The sequence below is a fragment of the Primulina eburnea genome, chromosome 12 (assembly GCF_022965805.1).
Source record: "Primulina eburnea isolate SZY01 chromosome 12, ASM2296580v1, whole genome shotgun sequence".
NCBI classification, from domain to species: domain Eukaryota; kingdom Viridiplantae; phylum Streptophyta; class Magnoliopsida; order Lamiales; family Gesneriaceae; genus Primulina; species Primulina eburnea.
The window spans coordinates 36,394,788-36,421,855 of NC_133112.1; the positions used below are offsets into that span (position 1 = coordinate 36,394,788).

General features: G+C 38.2%; 2 protein-coding genes and 1 pseudogene across 2 annotated transcripts; all 3 read left to right on the forward strand.

The window, feature by feature from the left end:
- Positions 1 to 7,186: 7,186 nt before the first annotated feature.
- On the forward strand, positions 7,187 to 8,803 carry LOC140806864 (protein FAR1-RELATED SEQUENCE 5-like). Its single transcript, XM_073163384.1, has 3 exons — positions 7,187 to 7,199; positions 7,352 to 8,630; positions 8,740 to 8,803. Exons 1-3 carry the CDS (start codon positions 7,187 to 7,189, stop codon positions 8,801 to 8,803), a joined length of 1,356 nt encoding a protein of 451 aa, XP_073019485.1.
- A 16-nt stretch (positions 8,804 to 8,819) lies between these two features.
- Positions 8,820 to 9,928, forward strand: LOC140806539 (uncharacterized). The gene is made up of 3 exons (XM_073163090.1): positions 8,820 to 9,465; positions 9,546 to 9,671; positions 9,758 to 9,928. Exons 1-3 carry the CDS (start codon positions 8,839 to 8,841, stop codon positions 9,914 to 9,916), a joined length of 912 nt encoding a protein of 303 aa, XP_073019191.1. The 5' UTR covers positions 8,820 to 8,838; the 3' UTR covers positions 9,917 to 9,928.
- A 789-nt stretch (positions 9,929 to 10,717) lies between these two features.
- On the forward strand, positions 10,718 to 16,196 carry LOC140808460 (uncharacterized acetyltransferase At3g50280-like; annotated as a pseudogene).
- Positions 16,197 to 27,068: the final 10,872 nt, after the last annotated feature.

Consider the following 27,068-nt stretch of genomic DNA (forward strand, 5'->3'; position numbering starts at 1 on the left):
CCAAAATAAGAGATTCGTCTCACAAAATACGACACGTGAGACCGTCTCTGTAGAGACCCGGACGCTAATCATCTTCCTAATCGTCATTAGGATCAATATACTAATTCAAGTAAGTAGGGCCATAAAATTTTTTCTTTAAACTGCGGAATATAATGGAATTAATCTAATATACAACCAGTATAAAAGTACAAGTTTTGTACAACATGCATTCAATTAAAAACTAAGGTTCAATTACTACAAGTCCAGCGCTGAAACCCAAATCTTTGTCAAAGTCCGTAGTCTCCACTCTATATCAATCTCTCATCTTTTCCTTGACCTTGATCATGTCCCACCTGTTGTCAAGCACACATACAAACAAGATAACAGCCGGATAATTCCGGTGAGAATAAATCCCAGTATAAAACATGTATACATGCAAGCAAGTCACTAATATAAAGCATGAAACAGATAACATTACATGTATCACAATCTGAACATGGATTTATATCAAACTGAAATTAAACATGCATCGTAATCTACTAAACAGAATTCAATATAAATCTGTAAATCAACTCTTGACTCGGTATCTCAGACTCGACTCATTTCTCATCTAATCTAGTCTAGGGATCCCGTTTGAATAAGAACGTAACAAGTCTCCCACCTACTACTACCGGTCGCGGTGGCGGTACGTTCTTATTTCTGGACTTTGGTCTAGTCTATATCGAATTATCTGCAATAAGGACTGCTCTGTCTCATAAGCACATCGATACACCAAACGTCCAGTGTCTTGGCATGTCTGTCCAAGACTACCTAATCTTATTCTAACACTGTGCAATGGGCCAGTGACTATTCTATCATAATCTAGTCCCTCTGTCAGTGACTCTAACTCAATTGCTATCTGCTAATGTTATGCTTTTCCAGAAATCATTAAAGAAACATACTATTTCACATAACACAAAAGTAAGAAAACAATAACATATAAGTATGTGGTTTAGGGAAACTGGAGTTAAATCTCACTCGAGTCGATCTCCCAGTTAACATTGATTTATACCTTTCTCTTCTCGGTCTGACGAAGTTGAGGTTTCGGATTCAAATCTGTCCATGCCCAATCTGACAATGACAATACCGAATAATCACAATATCAATATGCATTTTCAAACCAATACTGGATATACTGTGTCAATGTACAATTCAATTCAAAACCTGTTCTAATCGATATTCAATTCAAGACATATATAATATGATCAATGTCAATTCTACAACGATACAATCTCAATCCATACATGTACGTATTAATATTCTATCTCGGTACCTTTTAGCGGCATAACGGCGTAATCTCGTGATACCGATCAACTCAAACCACAATAATTAATAACCAATATCATCTCATCTCAATTCTAATTCCAGCATGTCAATATCTATACGATTCAACTCAAGATATACTGAAGTTCATAACAAAGACATACGGTATAATTTCTTCGATCTGCTTTCAATTATACGATCACCGCTATCATAAGAACATATAATCTCCATCATAACACATCTAAATTCTGAAATCTGCACATCACATACATAGTACATGCTGAAAACAATAACAATAGCATATCATATTCGTTCTTCAATCCATTTGTGAATATACGATCACAATAGTCACAAGAATACATAATCTCAAGCAAATAAAAAATTCCCAAACATCTAAACTTCAAACCATATAGGAAATGAATAAAACTTACATCCTTTGATAGCCCTTGTCAAGAGGAACACAAATATCAACTCGGATTGAAAATCAGCTGGTTGGATTTTGCATACTCATTTTTCTAGTATAACAGGAAGCTTAAGGAAAAGAATTCTCGGGAGTTCTTGGCTACTGAAATATGAAAGGATGCATTCAGATACATATTAAATAGTGCCCAAGACAGGTGAACTTCGTATGCATGCTGAACTTCTCGCATCCATCCTACCGCGGGTGCGCTTGCTTTTGGACGGCGGGTGCGCTAAGCTCACGGGGCCTCATCTAAAATTCTAAAATAAACGACCGCGGGTGCGCTGGGTTTTGCACCGCGGGTGCGCTCACTTTGCTACCGCGGGTGCGGTGCACGTTCGGTCCCAAAAACGTACCCTACTGTCCAGTGACCGCAGGTGCGGTAGAAACTAGGGCGCGGGTGCGGTCTCTCTTTACCAAAACACTCAAATTGCAACGCCGCTTCTCCACGTCTGTTCTTCCATCGCCTTATTCGTAATAGATAACAATTCAAATGTATCAACCTCAAATCTCGGGCATTACAATCTCACACAAGTTTTTGTCTTTCTCTTTTTCTCCCTTTTTTTCCCTTCAAGTTGATAGATAATTAGAGATACCGACTTAATAAATTTTATAAAGACATGAGACGTCTCACAAATCTATATTTTTTATTGTAAGATAAGTCGACTCAATTTATATTTATAATAAAAAATAATATTTTTAAAACATACAAGTAATATATTTTCATAAATTATACCGGTCATAGATTTATTTTACAAATCGATCTGTGACACAATCTCATGAGAGTTTTTTGTTTTTTATTTATCAAGATTCTTCATATATCAGTTTTTATTTATTTACAATGATAAAAATAAATTATCTTAAATTTACTTGTAATATATACTATTTTATTAAGTTTGAGATACTTAGAGTAACTAAATTTGGTGTCATTGTCTGTTTTAATAATTATATATATTAATAAAATATTAAAATTTTAATGTAAGTTATATGTAGTTCAACGGATAGAGTCATTATTTCTTGAGATTTAGGGTTATAGGTTCAATTCTTATTAAGTTCATTTTTTTTATTTTCAATTTATTTTTAAATTTATATATCAAAATTACAGTGTAGTCCCTCATTATTTCTTATAATTATAATTTGATTTTTATTTAAATATAAATCAAATAAATTATAAATAATATTATACAAACACGTAACGCGTGCATCGATAAACTAATATATAGTAATTGTCCACTATATTTGTATCATTCGCATCAGTTAACTGTCGAGCAATCGTATCATTTGCATGGTTTGGTGCGAACGGGAAAAAAAGAAAATAAGTTGGTAATATATTTTATTTAATTTCAAAATAAAAATAACATTTAGAAAAATAAGTGCAACGTGACTGACGCGTGGCCATTGTTAAATAAATGGAAACTGAGGTGGACATGACAAGAAAATCGTCCTAATATTATGTGTTGATATATATCGAGTAATCCAAGGAAAATCTAGTCTGTCTTATCCTCAAACTTTGAGATTTTTAGTAAAATATCAAGGCATCCTTCTCAATCTCATAAAATAATCAACCTCTCCAGATTTTTTTTGATTGTTTCCTTAAAAGGAAAATGTCTCAGATTGGGTAATAAAACTAGAATATCTTCATAATTATTATATATATATTTTTAAGTTGATATATAACATATTTAAAATTCAGTTGAATTTAGTTTATCTAAAAAAAAGTAGATTTATCATTTTCAATCCATTAATGTAGATGCTAACTTCAAACAAATTGGAGACATATTTGAGTTAACGTGACTCTAATGAGTGTAGCTCCACTTGTATTTGAAACTATACACACAATGTCTATGATTATATCGACAATAATCCAGCCAAAAAAAGTAATTCAAGACAGGTTGAATGGATAACGGAGATGAAATAGTGGTTGGATAATGGTTGAAACCAGGGGTGTTCAAACTTCGGATAAAACAGAAAAAATCGAAAATCCAAACAGAAAAAACCGAACACTGGATCGAACCGAAAGCCGAATTTTTTATAATTCAAATATAATTGTTAAAACCAAAATTTATTTGGTTCAATTTCGGATTATATATGTCAAAATCGAAACGATCGAAAAAATCGAAATTTCACTAAATTAATAATTTTATTTTTATTATATATTATTTGATATGATATTAGTGAATGATGAATTATTTTGAATAATATTTAGTTGATTGTTATTTATGTAATTCATTTGGACTTTATATTTAAATGTTTTACTAAGAAATCATGTAAAAAGATAATATATTATATTTTACAATATATTTATCTTATTAATTTAAATAATTATATCAAAATCAAAATAACCAACCGAAATAACTGAATCATTTCGATAGAAAATCGAACCGAACCGAAGAAAAATGATTCGTTTATGGGATTATATATTTGTAAAACCGAAAACCGAAAACCAAATCGAACCGACCGATGAACACCTCTAGTTAAGACATCGTATCTTTCGGACAATGTACGTAGTTTGAGACTCCACGCAGATGCAATTTTCGTTCTATAAATTGAACTAAATTAAACTAAATATTCAGAACCAAATCAACCCTCCCCTGATCCATCTCTTAGATAAATTCAAATATTATCACTAACTATACACACTTGAATTAGATATTCATAACCAAATCAATCTAACTCATGGTAAAAAATAAGAATAATTTTATTGTGAAATGGTCTCACGGATTTTTTTATATGAATCTAATGAATTCGAGTTATATTTAAAGTAAAAAATCATATTTTTAGTATAATTTTTTTTAAAAAAAATCAAATAAAATTAAAAATTTATCTTATAAAATTAATAGATGAGATCAAATTCATATGCAGTAGGGTCGAGGCTATGTAACTAATTTTATGATGGACACGCGCCATAGGGTGGAATAAATGGACACGTAGGTACCATGCACCTAATCATAATTGGTACACACCCCAAAAACTAAGTATATTACCCCATTGGTCCTTTATATATTAATTCCCCATGGTCAACCAAAATCATTAAAGGAAAATGCTATGTGTACATAATGGGTTACATAGAGACTTACATGTAATTATTAATTAATTATTAAATTACAAATAAAACCCTGACCCTAAATTGATAAACTACTTATTCTATTAATTATTTCATCTCCTATCTCAGCCTTCACTCCAAATCGATTGACCGTATCTTTCTTCCCCTCTCCCAACCCTCGCTTCCAAATCCATATGCGGTAAAGACGAAGAAAAAATCGAGACGACTATCTATTCTCTCTGTTTTACATCTTTATTACTGTAAATTAAGGTTAGTTTTTTTCTTCCAATTTTTTTGTTTCGTTTGTTTTGGATGTAGATTCGTAAAAGAGATTGTAGATTGTTTCGTTTATTTTGGATGTTGTTTCTAATCCCTATTCTTCTCCGTCTAAAATAAATTATAATAATAATCACAATTGCTATCATACACAAGGGAGACTGTTTAAGGGAATAGATAGAATCAGTTTCTATTCCTGTTCAGAAAATAGATCTTTGATTAGGCCAACTTCCATCTGATCCTTAAGGAGTTCACTGTTGCTTGGGCAAGCACGGGAGGACATGGATCGTTGTAGGTCTTTTATTAGATCATAGATCGTTGTAGGTCTTTTATTTTTCTTTGGGATCAACAATATAGAAGTATCATTCATGCTTTCTGGCTGAGTAGCAATAGTTCAAGAAATCAAGACCTTATTTGTAGTGACTCGTTCCAGAATCACCTACTAAACAAGAACTAAGCATGCAATTAACTTAATTAATAATCATCAGAGATAACTGCGGAAAAGTCCAACAAACGGTAGATATATAACCCAAACGAAATCCAGAACAACTCAAACTAAAATGAAAATATGTAATACAACCATATCGAAATAGAACAGTATTGAAGAACTAAATCTACCGACTACTCCACGTCCTCCTCATCCTCCTCCTGAGCCATCCAACCTGAGACCTGCCCCGTGGGAATGGGGTGTCCAAGAGAAACAAAACCGAGGACGTGAGCGATAAGAACGCCCAGTACAAAAGCATGAGTATACAAGCCTATATGAAATGCACATGCTATGAATATGATACCAGGGTAGTCAAGAAACAGGAGTCACAAAAGATCTCAATATGCTCAGTCTAGAGGCGCCAAGTGGATAGTGCCGCGCGGTACTCCTCTGGGTCACTGCATCCACTACAAGATCAGACGTGGACCTAAAATGTCCCGGATCACCGAAGCCCTCCGGACCCGTCGGCCACTGTGTACTCTCGGTGTCCATGCGTCCACAAGACAGGGCTGAGCGGCCCCACAAGATATAGCTTATCTCGAAAGAGATACAGCTCAACAGTAAAGGCTATCTCGAAGGAGATACGGCTCAACATGAAATGCAACATACATCATAAAGCGTGACATAATAGCATGTACCATATGACATATAACAATGCAGCAAATAATCATGCAACACATATATGAATGTATACTCAACCAGGATATCTCGGATAGTACTTTCGTACCTCAAACCAGCAGATTCTAGCAATCAGCCCTAGAATCAAGCCTGCGTCCGTAGTCAGCCCACTGATGCCTCTAGCTCCCAACTAGAGCACAGCTCCGCTACAAAACCAGTAGCTCCCCGCTAGTGCCTGAACCTCGGGAAAAGACTAGAAACCCATCAGAAACGGCTAAAACGCTCTGGAACACTCGGAATTGGCGAGTAACAAATGAAATCTCGCGCCTCTATTTATAGCCAACGATCGGAAGATCCGATCCACTTCGGAAGATCCGATCCAATACACTTCGGACGATCCGAACCCTGATCGGACGCTCCGAACCCTGCATGACTTCCACGTTGCCAGCCACCTGTCTCGGACGATCCGAACCCTGATCGGACGATCCGAACCCTTCCACGTGTCCAGCCACCTGTCTCGGGAAATCCGAAACCTTCCACGTGTCCAGCCACCTGTCTCGGACGGTCCGAACCCTCTTCGGATGATCCGACCCTCTTCGGACGATCCGAACCCGGTTCGGTCCTTCCGATCACCGAAAAATAATTAATCCAATAATTAACTCAAATTAGGCATCGGGATACTACATTATTGATTCTTATTTGGCTTCATTTTTTATTACATTATTTTCATCCAAATGTTTTATTTTGGACAAGCAATACTTAAGTACTTTTTATTGGACAACACCGAAGAAAACAAATTACTTCGAGAAATATTCTGCTTATACTCTTAATCGGATATGTATGTATTATGTATACACATATAAAAACCTTGTATTAGAAAAACAAGTTCAAGTGCTATTGCTTGTGGTGGAGGACAAGCATTTACGGGACCCATATCCGACGAAGCTCTCTAATGTCTGACCCATTATATTTGGCTCCTTCTCCTTGCATTTACAGGACCCATATCCGACGAAGCTCTCTAATGTCTGACCCAGGTAATTGAATATCTCACATCTCATTTATGCTACATTTTTACATATTTAAATTGGAAATAATAACATAAATAAAAAAAAAGAGTTTGTTTAACCCTCTGCAACCATCATTTATTAAAGAATATTTATAAGAATTTGATGCATGTTTTGTGTAGGTGCTTTAAATTCAAAAGATGGTGTTTTGGTGAATGTTGCACCTTTGTTTGCAGAAAAAAGTGAGACTGAGCCCAAGGTTGGAATGAAATTTAAAAGCGAGAATGAAGTTTTTGAATTTTACAAGAAGTATGCATATCATGTTGGTTTTCCAGTTAGAAAAAGAACTTCACAGAAAAATAACGAAGGGGTTGTTACGTACGTTGCATTCACATGTAGCCGAGAAGGTCGTAAAAGTAGTAATACAAGCACTACACTGAAGCCCCAACCAACAAGTCAAACTGGTTGTAAAGCTAGGTTGTCAGCTTTTTCAGATACTGCAGGAGTATGGAGCATTACCGGTGTTCATCTCGAGCACAATCACCAAACTAGTCCATCCAAATCCAGAGTATTTCGATGCTATCGTCAATTGGATGTTCACGTGAAACGACAACTAGAGGTGAATGATATAGCAGGTATTCCTCTCCATAAAAGTTATAACTCAGTTGTCGTTGAAGCAGGTGGATATGAGAAGATGACTTTCATTGAAAAAGATTGTCGAAATTATATTGATAAGGTCAGAAAATTAAGACTTGGAGAAGGAGATGCAGCTGCTATTCAAGCTTATTTCTCCAAAATGCAGTCATTTTCTCCTGGTTTTTTCTTTAGCTTTGATTTGGATGATGAGGGTCGATTAAAAAATGTATTTTGGGCAGATAATAGATGTAGACAAGCTTATAAGGAATTTGGAGATGTAGTAACTTTTGATACAACGTACTTAACTAACAAGTACGACATACCATTTGCTCCTTTCGTCGGTGTAAATCATCATGGACACTCGACACTACTTGGGTGTGGTCTACTTTCTAATGAAGATACAGAGACATTTGTCTGGTTGTTTAGGACATGGCTAGAGTGCATGGAATTTGAAGCACCTCAAGGGATAATAACTGATCAAGACAGGGCAATTCAGAATGCCATAGAAGATGTATTTCCTAAATCAAAACATAGGTGGTGTTTATGGCATATACTTAAGAAATTACCTGAAAAATTTGGATATCATTGTCAAAAGGCTTCCATACTCTCGTCTGTACATAAATTGGTATATGAATCACAAAGTGCAGATGAGTTCAAACAGGGTTGGTTTTCTATGCTTGATATGTATGAATTGAAAAATAATGATTGGTTGATCGAGCTTTTTAGAGAGAGAAGTCGTTGGGTTCCATGTTTTCTCAAAACATCATTTTGGGCCGGAATGTCAACAATCCAACGGAGTGAGGGTATGAATGCTTTTTTTGACGGGTATGTCCATTCAAAAACATCTTTAAAACAGTTTGTGGAGCAATATGTACGAGCTCTGAGGAGTAAAATTGAGAAAGAGTTTCAAGCTGATTTTAAATCCTTCTCCCAGATGGTCCCTTGTGTTACTCGATTTGATTTGGAGAGGCAATTTCAAAGTGCTTTTACAATTGTAAAATTTAAAGAATTTCAACAAGAATTGACAGGAAAGATGTATTGTGACATTGAATCTAGTGATGAGGGGTCTTTCAGTACGAGATATGTTGTTACAGAAGATTTTACAGTACATGAGAGAGTTAAGGAAAAAAAGTTTGAAATTATTTTTGAGAGAGATAAATGCACATTTTCTTGTAGTTGTCATTTATTTGAGTTCAGGGGAATAATTTGTAGGCATGCTATTGCAGTGTTAATCCGTAACAAATTTTCGGCAGTTCCTGAGCAATATATACTTCGACGTTGGAGGAAAGATGTGAGTAGATTGTATATGAGAGTGAAGATCAATTATAATGGATGGATAACTACTCCTGGTCAATTAAATTATGAGAAGTTGTGCAAAGCATTTACAGATGTTGCAGATTTGGCTGCAGATAATGATGATGAAACTCAAAAGCTTCTCGAGTGGATTGAAACTAAAGCAAGTGATCTTGCTATATCAAAGTTGGGATCAGGTTGTGGTCGTAATTTGATATCACAACTGAGCATGCAAGTAGATCATGTTGATGATGCAACCCAAGTTTCTACTTGCAAAGTTCTTGACCCAAAGTACACTAAAACAAAAGGAGCCCCTAAGAAGCTTCGGAAGAAAGGTTCATTGGAGAAGTCTTCTAAGAAATCGAAGGTACGATATATTCATAATACTTCTTTAATTAAGTCGCATCAATAGCTTGCATTCTATTCATACATATGTTGTTTTTGTAGGTATCAATGATATCAAGCAAAGAAAAAAATTCTCAACCAAAAAAAATTCAATCCAGTAATGTGTTTATACAACCACTTGATCAAAATGCTGTGATGACTCCGCTCTCTTTCTCACAACAATTAATGGTACGATATTATGTTTTTCATGTTTCATGTTGCTAATCACTCACACACACATATGTTTGTTTCTTATATTTGCATAATAATTATAGGGTGTTCATCACCATCCTTGGAATATCGATTACGGAGTACATTTAGTATCCAACTACGGAGGTGATCAAGCATCGACAACACCATGCTCGTCAAGATGGAGTTCGAATGATGATGAAGTAATCGGATCTATGGGTGTAATAAATTATGAAGCAAGTTAATTGGACATGCAATTAGATGTACTTGAATTTAGATTATTTTTTACAAGTTAGAAGACTCTGGATTTGAAATGAATATGAAATTTCATATTTCTTCAACGCAATTTAATGTGATATGGTTTTTATGTTCATTTCATGGAAACTCTATTAGTACGTTGTATGTTTTCATTAAGAGATCATAATATTTCACATCAAATTTTGAAATATTAAAATGTATTGTTTTCATGTAGCTCAACTTGATAGGGCAAGTACAAAAAATTATAGGTGAAAAATAAATTTGGGATATTATCATATCGTCATGTAACTGAAATAATTCTCCTATTGTCATGAAATTTTGTCTAATTCTAATTTTGGCAATATAATAATTTATTATTGTAGTTACAATCATTAATTTTTTAAATTTTAAAAATCATTACTATTAATTTTTTATATGATTTATTAAATATTGAAAAATATAATATTTATCAAAATATATTTTTTTTAAAAAAATTTGTATGATAAATCTCAGGACTTGCATTAAAAAAACAATTTAATATTATTGATAGGAGAAGAAATAATGAATGAAATGTGTAGTCTATCAATTTAGGATGAGGATTTAATTATAATTTAATAATTAATTAATAATTACATGTAAGCCTCTATGTAACCCATTATGTACACATAACATTACCCATCATTAAATATTACCAAACACATACGTCGCCAGTATTATCACTATCAGCACTAACTATAATTCTAGCACCAACCACCTCAGCAAATGCATGAACCCAAAGTACTATATATACCCCACTCGTCTCCCGCTTTTCCCATCACTCTCACTCGAGATCTCTCAGTTTCAGCGAGTATGGTTTCGCAATCTGTGCCTGTGGTCTCCAAATGCACCGTTTTCCCCGACCAGAAGTCGGCTATGGGAGAGCTGAAGCTTTCTGTTTCTGATCTCCCTATGTTTTCTTGCCACTACATCCAGAAGGGGTGCTTGTTCACGAGGCCTCCGATGCCCATGTCGGAGGTGGTTGCTCTGCTCAAGTGCGGCCTCTCGCAGACGCTTTCCCAGTTTCCGCCACTGGCGGGGCGGCTTGTGACGGATTTGGACGGGTATGTTTATGTTCGTTGTGATGATGGTGGGGTGGATTTTGTGCATGCTGATGGGTCCCATTTCCGGGTCATGGATTTGCTGGGGTCGGTGGATGGTGATTTGCCGGAAGCGCTGAAGGGGTTCTGATAGAATTGGTATTCCTTGCTGTTATTCATTCACCCGTAGGTAATATATATATCTTTACAAACTAAAATTATGGCTAATATTATGGCTACAAATCAGAGATGGCTAATATTATGGCTACAAATCAGAGATATATATATACAGAATATACATATTCTAGATATAGAAGATTATTGAGATATTTTAATCTTAATACCCCCCTCAAGTTGGAGCATGAAGATCACAAATGCCCAACTTGCCAAGTAGATACAAGAACTGGCGCTTGCCAAGAGCCTTGGTGAATATGTCGGCAAGCTGATCCTCAGTAGACACATGATACGTAGAAATAATACCGTCGCGGATAGCATCACGTACATAATGACAATCAACTTCAATATGCTTTGTACGCTCATGAAAGACAGGATTTTGAGCAATGTAGAGTTCCGACTGACTATCACAGTATAAGCGCATGGCTGGCGAATGTGTGACGCCCAAACTTGAAAGCAAAGCTTTGAGCCATTTCAGCTCTGAAGTGACTGCGGCCATGGAGCGATACTCGGCTTCTGCAGAAGACCGGGACACCGTATGTTGTTTCTTGGTTTTCCAAGAAATCAGAGAAGATCCGAGAAACACTATCCAACCAGTAAGAGACCGTCTAGTCAAAGGACATGTAGCCCAATCTGAATCACACCAACCTGTTAGAGATAACTCACAATCGGTGCGAAGAAGAATGCCTTGACCCGGACACCCTTTTAAGTAATGGACCGTACGGAGCGCCGCATCCCAATGGTCCTGACGAGGGTGTTGCATAAACTGAGCCAAGATATGAACTGTATAAACCAAGTCAGGACGGGTGGAGGATAAGTAAATGAGACGACCCACAAGTCGTCTATACCTGTCAGAATCAGCGAGCAAAAGGCCTTTGGCGAGAGCCAATGTGTGATTTTGCTCGATTGGAAAGCCAACGGGACGTGACCCCAATAAGCCAGTTTCAGCAATAATATCAAGAGTGTATTTTCGTTGACACAAGAAGATGCCCTCTGAATTACGAGCAACCTCAATACCAAGGAAATACTTTAGGACACCCAAATCTTTCATATGGAAACACTCATGCAAATATGCCTTGAAATGGTCAATAGCGGAAGCATCATTACCAGAAATGATGAGATCATCAACATACACAAGGACATTAAGTTGAACCGATCCCTGATGTAGAGTAAACAGAGAATAGTCTGAATAAGATTGAAGGAAACCATAGGTCTTCAAAGAAGCAGCTAGCTTAGCAAACCAACACCGCGGAGCCTGTCGTAGACCATACAAAGACTTCTTAAGACGACACACTAAGCCAGGAGTGCGAACGTTGAAGCCAGGAGGAAGTTTCATGTAAACTTCTTCATCAAGATCACCATGCAGAAACGCATTATGAACATCCATCTGATGCAAAGCCCAATTCTTGATCGCTGCAACTGCTAAGAAGGCACGAACAGTGACCATTTTTGCAACTGGAGCAAAAGTTTCGTTATAATCAACCCCCTCAACTTGACGATTGCCGAAAACAACCAGACGGGCCTTAAGACGCTCTATTTGCCCATCTGCATGGTATTTAATTTTGTATACCCATTTAGAACCAAGAGCCTTTTTATGAAGAGGCAAAGCTGTCATTTTCCAAGTGCCATTAGATTCTAAAGCAGCAATTTCTTTCTGCATAGCATCGCGCCAACATTCATGTTGCATAGATTCTTTAAAAGAACGCGGCTCAATGCCCTCAGTGATAGCTGTAAGGAAAGCACGGTGTCGTGGAGAAAACTTATTACAATTCACATAATGTGCTATAGGATTAGAAGTACCTGAGGAGCTAGTAGAGGACGGTGAACACTCAGATGGACTCGAAGTTTGAACAGTGTGGGTAACAAAGTCACGAAGAAGAACAGAGGGACGCTTATCCCGCAATCCGCGCCCCAAGGCATCGGCACATGCAGGAGGAGACGAAAGTGCAGGGGGCACGGGAGGCAATGTGGGTTCCAATACAGTATCAGTCCCAATCGCAGGGGCTGTGTGGTCATCAACCAAACCAGACTCCAAGTCATCCAAAATATCAACATCAATCCCCACATTAGAATCAGGCGGCGACGAGGAAGAAGCGGGCACTTGAGAAGTAGAGACTGTCTGATAGGGAAATTCATTTTCATGAAACTTTACATCTCTGGAAACAAAGATGTCACATGTCTGAATGTCATACAGTTTCCACCCTTTCTTCCCATGTGGATAACCAATAAAAACACACTTCCTACTTCGAGGAGCAAATTTATTACCTTTGGCCTTTTGATTGTGTGCAAAAGCTAAACAACCAAAAACCTTAAGTTCATCAAAATCAGGTGCCTTGCCAAAGAGAATTTCAAAAGGAGTTTTATTTTGGAACAAGCCAGACAGAGTTCTGTTAATGAGATACACCGCACCAAGCACACATTCCCCCCAAAAGGTAATAGGAAGATTGCCTTGAAACATCAAAGCACGACCCACATTAAGAATATGTTGATGTTTGCGTTCCACACGACCATTTTGTTGAGGAGTCCCAACGCAAGATGTTTGAAAAATAATGCCATGTGTATCAAAATAATCCAACATACATTTAAACTCCGTACCATTGTCACTGCGTATTAATTTGACATGTGTTTCAAACTGGCGAGCAATCATAGAAAGAAACGAACAAAAAACTTGATAAACTTGTGTTTTGAACACAATAAATAAACCCATACAGCTCTTGAAAAATCATCCACCAAAGTCAAAAAATAATGTGCTCCACATGAAGAGGATATAGTGTTCGGGCCCCATAAATCACAGTGAATGAGTTCAAAAATTCGGCTGGCTTTACTATCACTAACAGGAAAACTATCACGTTTATGTTTTGCTTGAGGACAAACATCACATGCCTTATTCAATTTCTTTCTAGATGTACTGGAAGAAATAGTCGGAACTAACTTGACTACTCTATCTGACGGATGCCCCAGACGACGATGCCACAACTCAAAATCTGAAATCTCTGGAACCGTTACCACACACACTGTAGGAATCCGCCGAAAATAATACAGTCCATCCTTACGTTCACCGGCTCCAATCACACTCCCCGAGCGTAGGTCCTGTATAGCACATAAAGAAGCAGTAAATTGTAAAAGACATTTAGAATCATCAATTAGTTGTGACACCGAGATTAAGTTGAAATGGAACTGTGGTACAAATAAAACATTCTCAAGTATCAACCCATCAGTCAACAAAACGCGGCCAGCCTTAGTAGCAATGGCATGCGCGCCGTTAGGTAACCCAACAGAACATTGTGGAATATGATGAGTGTCTGTCAAACATGATTCAATGCTAGTAACATGGTGAGAAGCACCAGTATCAATAATCCAGGAAAAAGAAGAGAGCTCGCCCATCATCTGATCATGCTGGCGAGTATTTATCATATTTAATAAAATCTGAACATGTTCCGGTTTTAAATCATGCATAGAGAGGCCAGGGGACTCATGAGATGAATCCACTGAATCGCTCCCCCCACCTGCCACATCATTGGAAGTCACGACCATGGCAGCCGCGGCTTTGGGTCGACCACGAGGAACATTTGGAGGAGCCGTAAGAGGTGGTTGTGCGTTGGGTCGTGCATGTCCTTGGACTCCACGGTTCCGATCTTCCCACCAATCCGGATATCCATGAATTTTGAAACAAGAATCGTTATCATGACCCAATCGCTTGCAAGCAGAGCAATACAATTTGGATTTATCAAGACGGGTAAAACGAGCCTTGGGTTGTGTAGTTTGGAGAGCAAACGCATGGATTTCCTCCTTGTCGCCATAATATTAGCCATAATTTTAGTTTGTAAAGATATATATATATATATTACCTACGGATGAATGAATAAGAGCAAGGAATACCAATTCTATCAGGTTCTTTGCGTTTGATGGGATGGTGAGTTATAATGGCCATTTTAGGCCCATTATGGCGGTGCAGGTGACGGAATTGGCGGATGGAGTTTTCATCGGTTGTTCTGTGAATCACGCGGTTACGGACGGGACTTCGTTCTGGAATTTTTTCCATACTTTTGCGGAGTTGAGCAAGGGGGTGATGAGGATTTCAAGGTTGCCGGATTTCAGCCAGGACTCGGTTTTGATTTCCTCCGCGGTTCTTAAATTTCCCGCTGGCGGGCCCAAAGTTACTTTCTCGGTGGATTCTCCGGTGAGGGAGAAGATTTTCAGGTTCAGCAGAGAATCGTTACTGAAGCTGAAAGCCAAGGTTAACAACCAGAAATGGGAAATTGACGCCGGAGTCGACGCGGTTGAGCTAATGGGCAAATACAGCAACGATACACTCAAATTCCCCGACGAGAAGAAAACATCATTACCATGGCTGAGGCCTGAGAACCGCCGTCTCAAATCAGCTCAATCAAACCGAGATTTCATCTTTTCAGTCCTTGAGCGCGCTGCTATGGCGAGGCATCACTCGAGCTCGGAAACTGCCACCCTCCAAAAAGACGACGTTCAGAATGGCGGTGAACTGCCGGCACCGCCTGGAACCGAAACTGGACCCTCTCTACTTCGGCAACGCAATACAGAGCACCCCAACATACGCATCTGCGGGCGATGTCCTGTCCCACGGTCTCCGGTGGTGCGCGGAGCAACTGAACAAGAGCGTGGCGACGCCACCGTGAGGACGTTGGTGGAGGATTGGGAGCGGGACCCACGGTTCTTCCCATTAGGGAATTTTGACGGCGCGATGATAACGATGGGGAGCTCTCCTAGATTCCCGATGTACGATAATGATTTCGGGTGGGGCCGACTGGTGGCGGTTCGCAGCGGCCGGGCCAACAAATTCGATGGCAAGATTTCGGCTTTCCCGGGCCGAGAAGCTGGTGGGAGTGTGGACTTGGAGGTGGTTCTTGCGCCCGAAACCATGGCGGGTCTTGAGTCCGACCCGGAGTTTATGCGATATGTATCGGGTTACAATTAGTGAATGTGCAACCAATTACTTCCCATCTTTGTATTTTTAAAAATCGTGTATATTATAACCCTTAAATAACTAAGGAAATTGACAATAAATAATCGTTGCGGAGTCTTATTTGATACACATGGACGGGCAGGCTAAAACAACGTAGAGGAATCGTTAAATATGTCGGATTCAAATAAAATTTCAAACAGAATTCGATCCAATTTATGGGAGATCAATTCCTCTCAAGTAAAAATGCGACCAAAACATCTATCTGTCTAGTCAACTTCCTCCATCTCTTGCTCGTTTTAAAATAACATATAATCGATGTACCATTTGGAGGTTTACTCGACATGATGTAAGATTTTTTTTATGTATTTTCTTTTTATTTTTAACCTTACATACCGACGATGTTGAAGCGCGAGACGCGCATATTTTAACTGTCATAGTTTCTAGGAGGTTTGATGATATCAAAAACCTTCTGTAACTGTTCTAACATTCTCTTGCGATAAATCAAATGTTGTAGAGTGCAAGACGAGAAGTATTTGATTCTAGGAGGACTCGCGTAATTTTTAACTCATGCAAAATAAATGGAAATAATATATGTTGTAAACTATTAAACGGAAATGGTTCAAAAATATTACTTTTTATTGTAAATATGAGTAAGATTGACACGTCTTACGAATAAAATCCCTTAAGAGAGTCTCACAAGAAATATATTTTATAATATATTAGAGTAGGAGTTTATTTAAAAATAAATCAAGTATTGTTCAAACAATACTCTCTCTCTCTCTACAAATTCTTTTAAGTTTATTCTTTAGTCATGCATTTCACTGTCCACAATCACTTTTAAGACTTCTTTTTCTGATACTCACATTTTCGGAATCGATAGGCAAAGGTTGCCCGTGAGCTTACAAATGTAAATGAAAGCATATGAGAAGTTCCCTAATTAAGGTGGTTCACACATTCATGCGAACATGTATCACATCAGATGTTGTTCGGTCGAAAAAATTGCGGGCGTGCCGTGCGTTCCTTTGACACCAAATTACGTGAAAATGAATCTGACCCTTCATCAAATAACGCAGATTTCAATTTTCTCGTTAGTTATGAGCTTTTTGATCGATTCTGAAGAGTTAAAACTAAGCAAAAACACTGAAACTTCCCACCAAACTCCTACAAAACGATATCAATATTCAATTATGTCATCGGTTATTGATTTCAACGTATTTTTATACACAAAGGATCGTAGATAAAGATAAGTGATTAACTAATGACTGAAGGAAATGAATTACTTGAAAATGAAAGAAGCTGGAAATTATTTACATGCAGAAGACATAAAAATGGCAGGAAAGTTCTTGAAATATTCAGAGTAGTCCGAAATTTGTAGATTATGAGTTCTGTTTTTTTTCCTTGAATCTCTTCCACTTTGTTCGATCTCTCGAACTCATCCTTCTAACGTCTATGCTACATCTTCTCTGATCGGTTATTTCTCATTGAAAATCTGAGTTCCCCGCTCACTCTATTCCTCCTAACACAACAATGTGTTTTGTTATGAGGTCTAAGTTTAAATTTGATGGATGATAAGATTGGTTTTGGAAGAATGAAAGCCGACCAAGTTCTATCAATAGTGTGCGATCTTTTCCTTGATGCCTTGTTCTTTTATTCTCGATTTCTGAGTATTCTTCAACTGCTTCCTGTTATACAAAATGTATCCGCACAAACAGAAAGGTACACGAAAAGAGAACTAGTATTGCAATAAACAAAACAGTAGGACAGTGCAAAAATAAAGCAAACCGAGGCCTGTATGAAATACAGTGTCCTTAAAACAGATTCGTCCCCTCCGGGATGTGCTTCGAGGATGAACTTGGACGTCTGTCTCCCAAGATACAACGGAACAACCAGCAGTGACTTAGCACGAGACACTACTACGGCGAACTGAAAACGTACCTTTACTTTATCACCGAGATTTAACGGAGACCAAATGAAAAGCTAACAATATGAAATGCAAGAGAATCTTGAAAGATAAAAGATTTTTCATCTACATGAAATGAGGAATGAGCACACTATTTATAAGCCCCAAAAAGTATATCAAGAGTCATGCAAGATTAATTAACTCAATTAATCTTCTCATTAACTCAAGAATATGAAGAGCCACAAGTTTTCAAGTAACTCAAGAATGTGGAAAGTCAAAAGACACTCCACAATAATGAGCCACAACCAACTCAAGAATGTGGCACATTCATGAGTCATAACTTTCATTCAAACTCTAAATTTTTATTAAAATTTCCAACAATCCCCCACATGAATGAAAATTGATATAAATCTCGGTGACAAAGTTCTACAGTTGAATCGTGCATAGGATAGGTAGGTGTTATCCTTTGAACCTTCCCTCATGAAATATATTTGCTTTACTAGCTGACCAGTAGACATGAAGTCCTTGAACTGTTCTGCCGTTTATGTAAATTAAGATATGTTTCACACAAGACTCTCCCTGATACTATTCAGTTCTCATGATTGTGTTCGTTTTGGCCATGAACACACGCCTGGTTCTGCGAGAGGGTCTAGAATTGAGCCTTGCAATTCCTTCGAAGCGGCCCCACTTCTCTCTCACATAGATGATTCTATATTCTTCTCATCAGAATCATTAAAAGCCGTAAGCTTATCCTCAACATTCACTGTTTCATAAGGAATGGACTAGGGATCACCCCCACAGTGATATACCAAATTAGTGCGATTAGGTTGTCCCATTGAACCTAGTTCTTGGGATCTCCAGTCAGCGTAGGTTGGGTTTTCCTTCACACCAATTTATTCTACAGGCTTGAGCCCCATTCCCCTTGACGATTTCGCAACTAACTCTCGGTTTAACCCTTTGGTTAGCGGATCCGCTATATTATCCTTTGATTTTACATAGTCAACAGAGATAACTCCAGTTGAGAGTAGTTGTCTAATGGTATTGTGTCTACGACGTATATGCCTAGACTTACCATTATACATATTATTTTGTGCCCTTCCAATCGCAGATTGGCTATCACAATGTATGCATATAGCCGGCACATGTTTTTCCCATCCTGGAACATCTTCTAAAAAATTACGCAGCCATTCAGCCTCTTCACCACACTTGTCAAGAGCTATAAACTCAGATTCCATTGTGGATCTGGCTATTACAGTTTGTTTAGAAGATTTCCACGCAATTGCTGCACCTCCTAAAGTGAATACAAATCCACTTGTAGATTTTGAGTCTTTCATATCAGATATCCAATTTGCATCACTGTATCCTTCAATAACAGCAGGATATCTGGTATAGTGCAGCCCATGATCACGAGTGTACCTTAAGTATCTTAGCAATCTGATAATTGCTTTCCAGTGTTCAACTCCTGGATTACTCGTGAATCTACTCAATTTGCTCACTGCATAGGCTATGTCTGGTCTTGTACAACTCATTAAGTACATCAGACTTCCAATGACTCGGGAGTATTCTAATTGAGACATACTCTCACCTCGATTCTTTGATAGATGTTGATTGGTGTCAATCGGGGTTCTAGTCAATGCAGAGTCATCATTATTGAACTTCTCGAGTATTTTGTCAACATAATGCGATTGACTTAGGACTATCCCTTCTGATGTTCTATGGATTTTAATTCCAAGGATCACATCGGCTAAGCCCAAATCTTTCATGTCAAATCTTGAGTTCAATAATTTCTTTGTGGATTTAATCATCTTATCATTACTACCAATGATAAGTATGTCATCTACGTAAAGACATAAAATAACATATCCATTTTCAGTGTTTTTTATGTATACACATTTATCACATTCACTGAATTTAAATCCACTTTCCATCATAGCTTTATCAAATTTTTCGTGCCATTGCTTTGGTGCTTGTTTCAAGCCATATAGAGACTTCACCAGTTTACAAACCTTATTATCTTGCCCAATCGCAGAAAATCCCTCAGGCTGTTCCATGTAAATTTCCTCTTCTAAATCTCCATTTAGAAAAGCAGTCTTTACGTCCATTTGGTGTACTTCAAGATTCCGCAAGGCGGCAATCGCAAGTATCACTCGAATAGAGGTTATTCTCGATACAGGAGAATATGTGTCAAAGTAATCAAGCCTTCACGTTGATGGTAACCTTTAATTACCAATCTGGCTTTATACTTATCTATGGTTCCATCTGATTTCATTTTCCTTTTGAAAACCCATTTACAGCCTAGTGGTTTACTTCCCGGAGGAAGATTTACTAATTCCCACGTATGGTTTTGTAAAATTGATTCCATTTCGGAATTGATAGCCTCTTTCCATAGAGGTCCCTCAGATGAACTAATTGCTTCCTTGAAGCTTTGAGGTTCACTTTCCATCATGAAAGTGATGAAATCCGGACCAAAGGATTTCTCAGTCCTAGCTCTCTTGCTACGTCTAGGTTCAAGATCTTGATCAAGCTCTTGTTCTTCATCAATTGTTTCATACAATCTTTTGGATGAACTTGGTTCTTCCTTAGATTTATATGGAAACATGTGTTCAAAGAACGAAACATTTCTTGATTCCATTATCGTATTCTTGTGAATATCAGGTATTTGAGATTCATGCACAAGAAAATGATACGCACTACTGTTTAGAGCATATCCAATGAAAATGCAATCCACAGTTTTTGGTCTTATCTTTACTTTCTTTGGAGTCGGTACTGCTACCTTGGCAAGGCACCCCCACACTCGCAAATATTGGTAAGAAGGACTTCTACCTTTCCATAACTCGTATGGACTTTTATCTTGCTTCTTTCGGGGCACCTTATTTAAAAGGTAATTTGCTGTTAAAACAGCTTCCCCCCCCACATGTTCTGTGGTAAACCAGAACTTAATAGCAACGCATTCATCATTTCTTTCAATGTGCGATTCTTTCTCTCTGCAATGCCATTTTGCTGAGGAGAATAAGGTGCAGTTCTTTCGTGTTTAATACCGTGTTGAGCACAAAACTCAGCAAATGGTGATTCATATTCACCTCCACGATCACTTCTTAGCACCTTAATTTTCTTGCTAAGTTGGTTTTCAACTTCACTCTTATATTGGACAAATTTTTCAATAGCTTCATCCTTACTTTTGAGTAGATACACATAACAAAATTTTGTGCTATCGTCAACAAAAGTAATGAAGTATTTATTTCCATCACGAGTTTGTACACTTTTTAAATCACATACATCACTGTGAATTAAATCAAGCGGTTCACTATTTCTTTCAATAGTTCGAAAAGATGATCTCGTTAGTTTTGCCTCAACACACGTTTCACATTTGTGTTGTTTATCCATTTGAAATGCATGAATGCTTTTCATGTTTATTAATTTACGAATTGTATCGTAATTAACGTGTCCAAGTCTACCATGCCATAAACAAGAAGACTCAAGCAAGTAAGCAAAAGTATTAACTTTATTCATCACAGGCTTAACAGCCATAACATTGAGTTTGAATAACCCATTACAAACATATCCTTTGCCTACAAACATTCCATTCTTTGACAAAACCATCTTATCTGACTCAAACACAATGCGGAAGCCATGCTTGTTAAGAAGCGATCCGGACACCAAGTTTTTGCGAATGTCCGGTACATACAACACATTGTTTAGAGTCAGATCTTTTCCAGATGTCATCTTTAGGACAACTTTCCCTTGACCCTTGATCTCGGAAGTGGCGGAATTTCCCATGAATAGTTTTTCACCATTCTCAGATTCCTCAAGAGTTGCAAACATCTCCTTGTCCGAGCAAACATGGCGAGTGGCACCAGTGTCGATCCACCACTCCCTTGGGTTAGAACCCACAAGATTAACCTCTGATATTACGGCACAGAGATTCATGTTAGAAACCTCTTGAGATATGTTCTCGATCACATTCACCTCGCGGTTTCTCCTTGGCTTCTTACACTCAGATTCCTTGTGACCCATGCCATCACAATTATAGCATTTTCCCGAGAACTTCTTCTTTGACACGCCTCCTTTGGGTCCCATGTTCAACTTTCTGTTGGAGGAGGAGAAGGTTCTCTTTTTCGAGCTTTGACCATGCTCGATAACATTTGCCTTAGCGGCAACAGGAGAAAACAATCGCCTTTCCGAACCCTTGTTGTCTTCCTCGATGCGAAGTCGAACAATGAGCTCTTCAACATTCATCTCCTTTCGCTTGTGCTTCAAGTAGTTCTTGAAATCCTTCCAAGCTGGTGGTAGCTTCTCGACAATAGCAGCCACTTGGAATGATTCACTCAAAGTCATCCCCTCACCGTGAATCTCGTGAAGAATCACTTGGAGTTCTTGAACTTGGCTGATAACCGGCTTTGAATCCACCATTTTAAAACCCAGAAAGCGACCAACAAGAAACTTCTTGGCCCCGGCATCCTCGGTTTTATACTTTCTGTCAAGGGATTCCTACAGCTCTTTAGCCGTTTTCTTTTCGCAAAACACGTTGTAGAGCGAATCTGCCAATCCGTTTAGTACATAGTTTCGGCACAAGAAATCAGAATGATTCCATGCCTCAACCGCACTAACAGATTCAACATCCCCCTCACCCTCGTTGAGTTTAGGAGCATCCTCCGTGAGGAATCTAGCCAGGTTCAACATCGTCAAGTAAAACAGCATCTTCTGCTGCCACCTTTTGAAGTCCACACCAGTAAACTTCTCGGGTTTTTCACCGTAACTTGCTGGAACAGCAACCGCAGCAGCACGTGGGGTACCATAAGGGACAACTTGAGGAGGGACAACATGAACAGTTTCCCTTTGCACGTTGGTTTCAGTAGCCATATCTGAAACAACACGTAATGAGTAATCTGTTTTAAGATTGTTATACAAAATGTATCCGCACAAACAGAAAGGTACACGAAAAGAGAACTAGTATTGCAATAAACAAAACAGTAGGACAGTGCAAAAATAAAGCAAACCGAGGCCTGTATGAAATACAGTGTCCTTAAAACAGATTCGTCCCCTCCGGGATGTGCTTCGAGGATGAACTTGGACGTCTGTCTCCCAGGATACAACGGAACAACCAGCAGTGACTTAGCACGAGACACTACTACGGCGAACTGAAACGTACCTTTACTTTATCACCGAGATTTAACGGAGGCCAAATGAAAAGCTAACAATATGAAATGCAAGAGAATCTTGAAAGATAAAAGATTTTTCATCTACATGAAATGAGGAATGAGCACACTATTTATAAGCCCCAAAAAGTATATCAAGAGTCATGCAAGATTAATTAACTCAATTAATCTTCTCATTAACTCAAGAATATGAAGAGCCACAAGTTTTCAAGTAACTCAAGAATGTGGAAAGTCAAAAGACACTCCACAATAATGAGCCACAACCAACTCAAGAATGTGGCACATTCATGAGTCATAACTTTCATTCAAACTCTAAATTTTTATTAAAATTTCCAACACTTCCATCCTCATTAGTATTGTTTTGACTTGATCTTCGCAATCTCCATCCCTTCCACAGGCCCCGATCATACACCCAACTCTTGTGATCAATCGTGTTCTACTTCTTGTGATGTCCTCCGGCCACCATCTCTCTTGTTATAACCATATCTTATTTTACTTGTAATTAATTGTAAAGTATAATAGAAACGTGATCAACCAATTAATTCAATATATATTGTTCTTCAAAAGAGTACAATACAAGAGCAAGAGAAAATTATATTCAATAATCACGGAGAAGTAATTTTAGAGGATATAATAAACTGGATCAATGATTAAATTTGAATGATACAATTCTTAAAGAATAACAAGTATATAATCATCTGTGTTTATTTTGCTCTCAATGTGTTTTTTTAGTTATTATGCAAAATAACGTGTATATAAAATTACAATTTATAGAGATTGTCGATAAAAAAAATGATTGATAAATGACATGTAGCAATATTGAGCAATATGTCATTATATGAATTGACATAATCATAATACATGTGATTCATTCGGCTTAGTATTCTCGAAGATTTTACTAAAATGATAAAGTATTTTGGGAAAAAAATTCGATGAAATACTTGGAATTACCAAATTCTATCTAAAATTATAGATTAAACATATCTTACGTGGATTAAAAATAATTATTTATTTTATTTTTTTTTTTTTTTCCTGCCGTCGTGTAGGTTTCTTCTTGCCACCGTGCAAGTTTCTACAAGCAATTTCCTCTTGTTGAGAGGCCGTTTTCCATCACAGTAGTAGCAAAAATGGATCCCGTTGAAGTGACACGTTTGGTATATGAATTCCAACAATCAAATCTCAATGAATCAGATGATATCCTAAACCTAGATGTTGAAGACTTGAAGGCTGGACAACGACAACTTCAAAATTGTCTAGTAGCAAAGGTATTTTCCGCTAAACCGATCAACCGGGAGGCTTTTAAACAACAGATGCCGAGGATTCTTCAAGCAACCCGACAGATCGAGATAGGTACGTTGGGCGATAATTTTTTTCTGTTAGATTTTAAATCTGTTCACGACAAGAATCGGGCACTCAATGGCGGACCCTGGAATTTTTTTGGGGACATGGTCATCTTTCGCGAACCCAGTGGTATGCAAAATCATAGATCTATGAAGTTTACTGAGATAATACTTTGGGTCCAATGTTATAATCTACCGTTGGTCCTCATGAACAAAGAGTTGCTGATGAAAGTGGGAAGGCAGATAGGTTTGGTGGAAGAAATAGATACACGAGAAAATGGTTTGTCTATGGGAAGCTATGCTCGTATTCGAGTCCGGCTAGACATTTCATTTCCTTTAAAAAAGTGTATTCGGATTTCGGTGTCTGAAGAAGATGAGCCCATTATTGTACCGTTGGCTTATGAACGATTACCAGATTTCTGCTTCAATTGTGGTTGTCTTGGCCACTCCTATCGTGTATGTGAAGAACCGGTGGCTGAGGTAGGTAAATTTGGTTTTGGTGGTTGGATGAGGGCATCGACTTCGATAGGTGGAGTTAAAAAACGACATTTTTCTCCTAATAATTCCTCTAAAAGTCGAGCCAATTCACCTGTCTCTAGTGACGCGAGGGATATTGATCACATCGGGGCCTCCCCGAAACTGGATATTTATGTGGGAAAATATGATACGCATATTAATCTTAACCGGGAGATAATGCAGTCTAGTGGCAATAGTGTCCAGAGCAAAGAGAGTACTGATTTCTCTCCTGCAGAAACGGCAAGTAAGCTGCCTCTTGTCACCATGCAGAAAAAATGGAAGCGACGGGCCCGTGAGAAGAGTATAATAAGCACGGAATCCGTAAGGGCTGTGTCTGCTGATGGTTTGGACGGTGGGAATAAGGTTACCAAAAGGACTCTCTTGGATGTTCTTGACTCTTATGATGCAGAAGTAACGGCGGTGGTTGCTAAGCAACCCCGCCGATCCCAATGAGTTGTATATCTTGGAATGTCCGGGGGCTTGGGAACCAACGGGCATTCAGGGAACTCAAGCGAGTTGTCGCTGAGAAGAGCCCCACTCTTCTATTTATCTGTGAAACAAAGATGTTGGAGTCAAACTGTAGATGGTGGAAGAGTGTTTTGGGATTTGATGGTATGTTTGTTGTGAATTGCACTGGTAGAAGTGGGGGTCTAATTCTATTCTGGAAGGACCCTTTTGATGTTGCTTTAAGATCTTACACATCTGGGCATATCGACTGTATCGTCATTCATGGAGAGAAAAGGTGGAGGTTTACAGGTTTTTATGGTCACCCTGATACAGGCTGCCGCCATCTTTCTTGGGAGTTACTATGTCGGCTCAATGGTATGTCTGATATGCGAGGTTTGCCGTGGTTGGTAGGAGGTGATTTTAATGAGATATGTTATGACAGTGAGAAACTAGGTGGTAATCCTAGGCCTTTAAATCAGTCCGGTGCCTTTAGAGATACCCTTGCTACATGCTCCTTGCAAGATTTACATGCCCGTGGTGAATTTTTTACTTGGGTCAATCGAAGGTTCTCGGATAATCTCATATTTGAGCGTCTTGATCGGTATGTGGCAAACTTGGAATGGCGTTTGTTATACCCAGCGGCTTATGCCCAAACATTAGAGTTTTACCACTCGGATCATCGGCCTATTCAATTATTTTTGGGATATGTGCTTCCTCCGGTGGGCTGTAGCAGAACCATTTTCCGATTTGAGCCTCACTGGACATCTGAAACTGATTTTGTTGATGTGGTGGAACGAAGTTGGCAGAAATCTAATAAATTGATTTCCCTTCCAGATCGCCTACTCTCTTGTAGGGAATCTCTTAGACTTTGGGCTCGTCATAGATTTCAAGGTCTCCCCAGACAGATAAAGTCCAAAAGGCAGCTTTTGAACAGTTTAAAAACTCATGATCATTGGAATCGGAATTCTAAGCAAATAGGCGACTTGGAACGCGAGATCGAGAAACTCTCATCCAAAGAAGAATGGTACTGGAAACAACGAAGTAGAGCAAGTTGGTTGGCACATGGGGATAGAAACACTAAATATTTCCATGCTTGTGCATCAATGAGACGCATAAGGAATAAAATCAGCGGTTTGGTGTCGGCGCATGGCGATTGGTGTACGGATTCGAGAGGTATGGCCGATATTGTTGAGAATTATTATTCTGATTTATTTACTTCGAGCAACCCTACAGATGTTGATAGAAGTAAGATACTTGACTGTGTTGAGCCTAGAGTTGATGCAGATTTTAACACGATTCTATGTGCACCTTTCTCTGCTGAGGATGTCAAGAGGGCACTATTTGATATGCATCCAGATAAGGCTCCAGGGATTGATGGTATGTCTGTGTTCTTTTATCAGAAATTTTGGGGTGTGATAGGTGATGAGGTTATTGAGGCTGTTTTGCAAGTTTTAAATGGAGGAGCTGCTCTTGATAGTTGGAATGAAACCATTATCACTTTGATTCCGAAAGTGCGGCATCCTATGACTATGAAGGACTTTCGTCCCATTAGTCTGTGCAATGTTTGTTATAAGATTGTCGCTCGAGCCTTGACTAACAGACTAAGATCAAT

Coding starts and splice junctions, on each gene's coding strand:
- LOC140806864 (XM_073163384.1), top strand. Junction 8,631..8,739: donor ATGAATGCTTTTTTTGACGG/GTATGTCCATTC, acceptor TCCTTCTCCCAG/ATGGTCCCTTGTGTTACTCG.
- LOC140806539 (XM_073163090.1), top strand. CDS start 8,839: ATGTATTGTGACATTGAATCTAGTGATGAGGGGTCTTTCAGTACGAGA. Junction 9,466..9,545: donor AGTCTTCTAAGAAATCGAAG/GTACGATATATT, acceptor TTGTTTTTGTAG/GTATCAATGATATCAAGCAA. Junction 9,672..9,757: donor CTTTCTCACAACAATTAATG/GTACGATATTAT, acceptor TAATAATTATAG/GGTGTTCATCACCATCCTTG.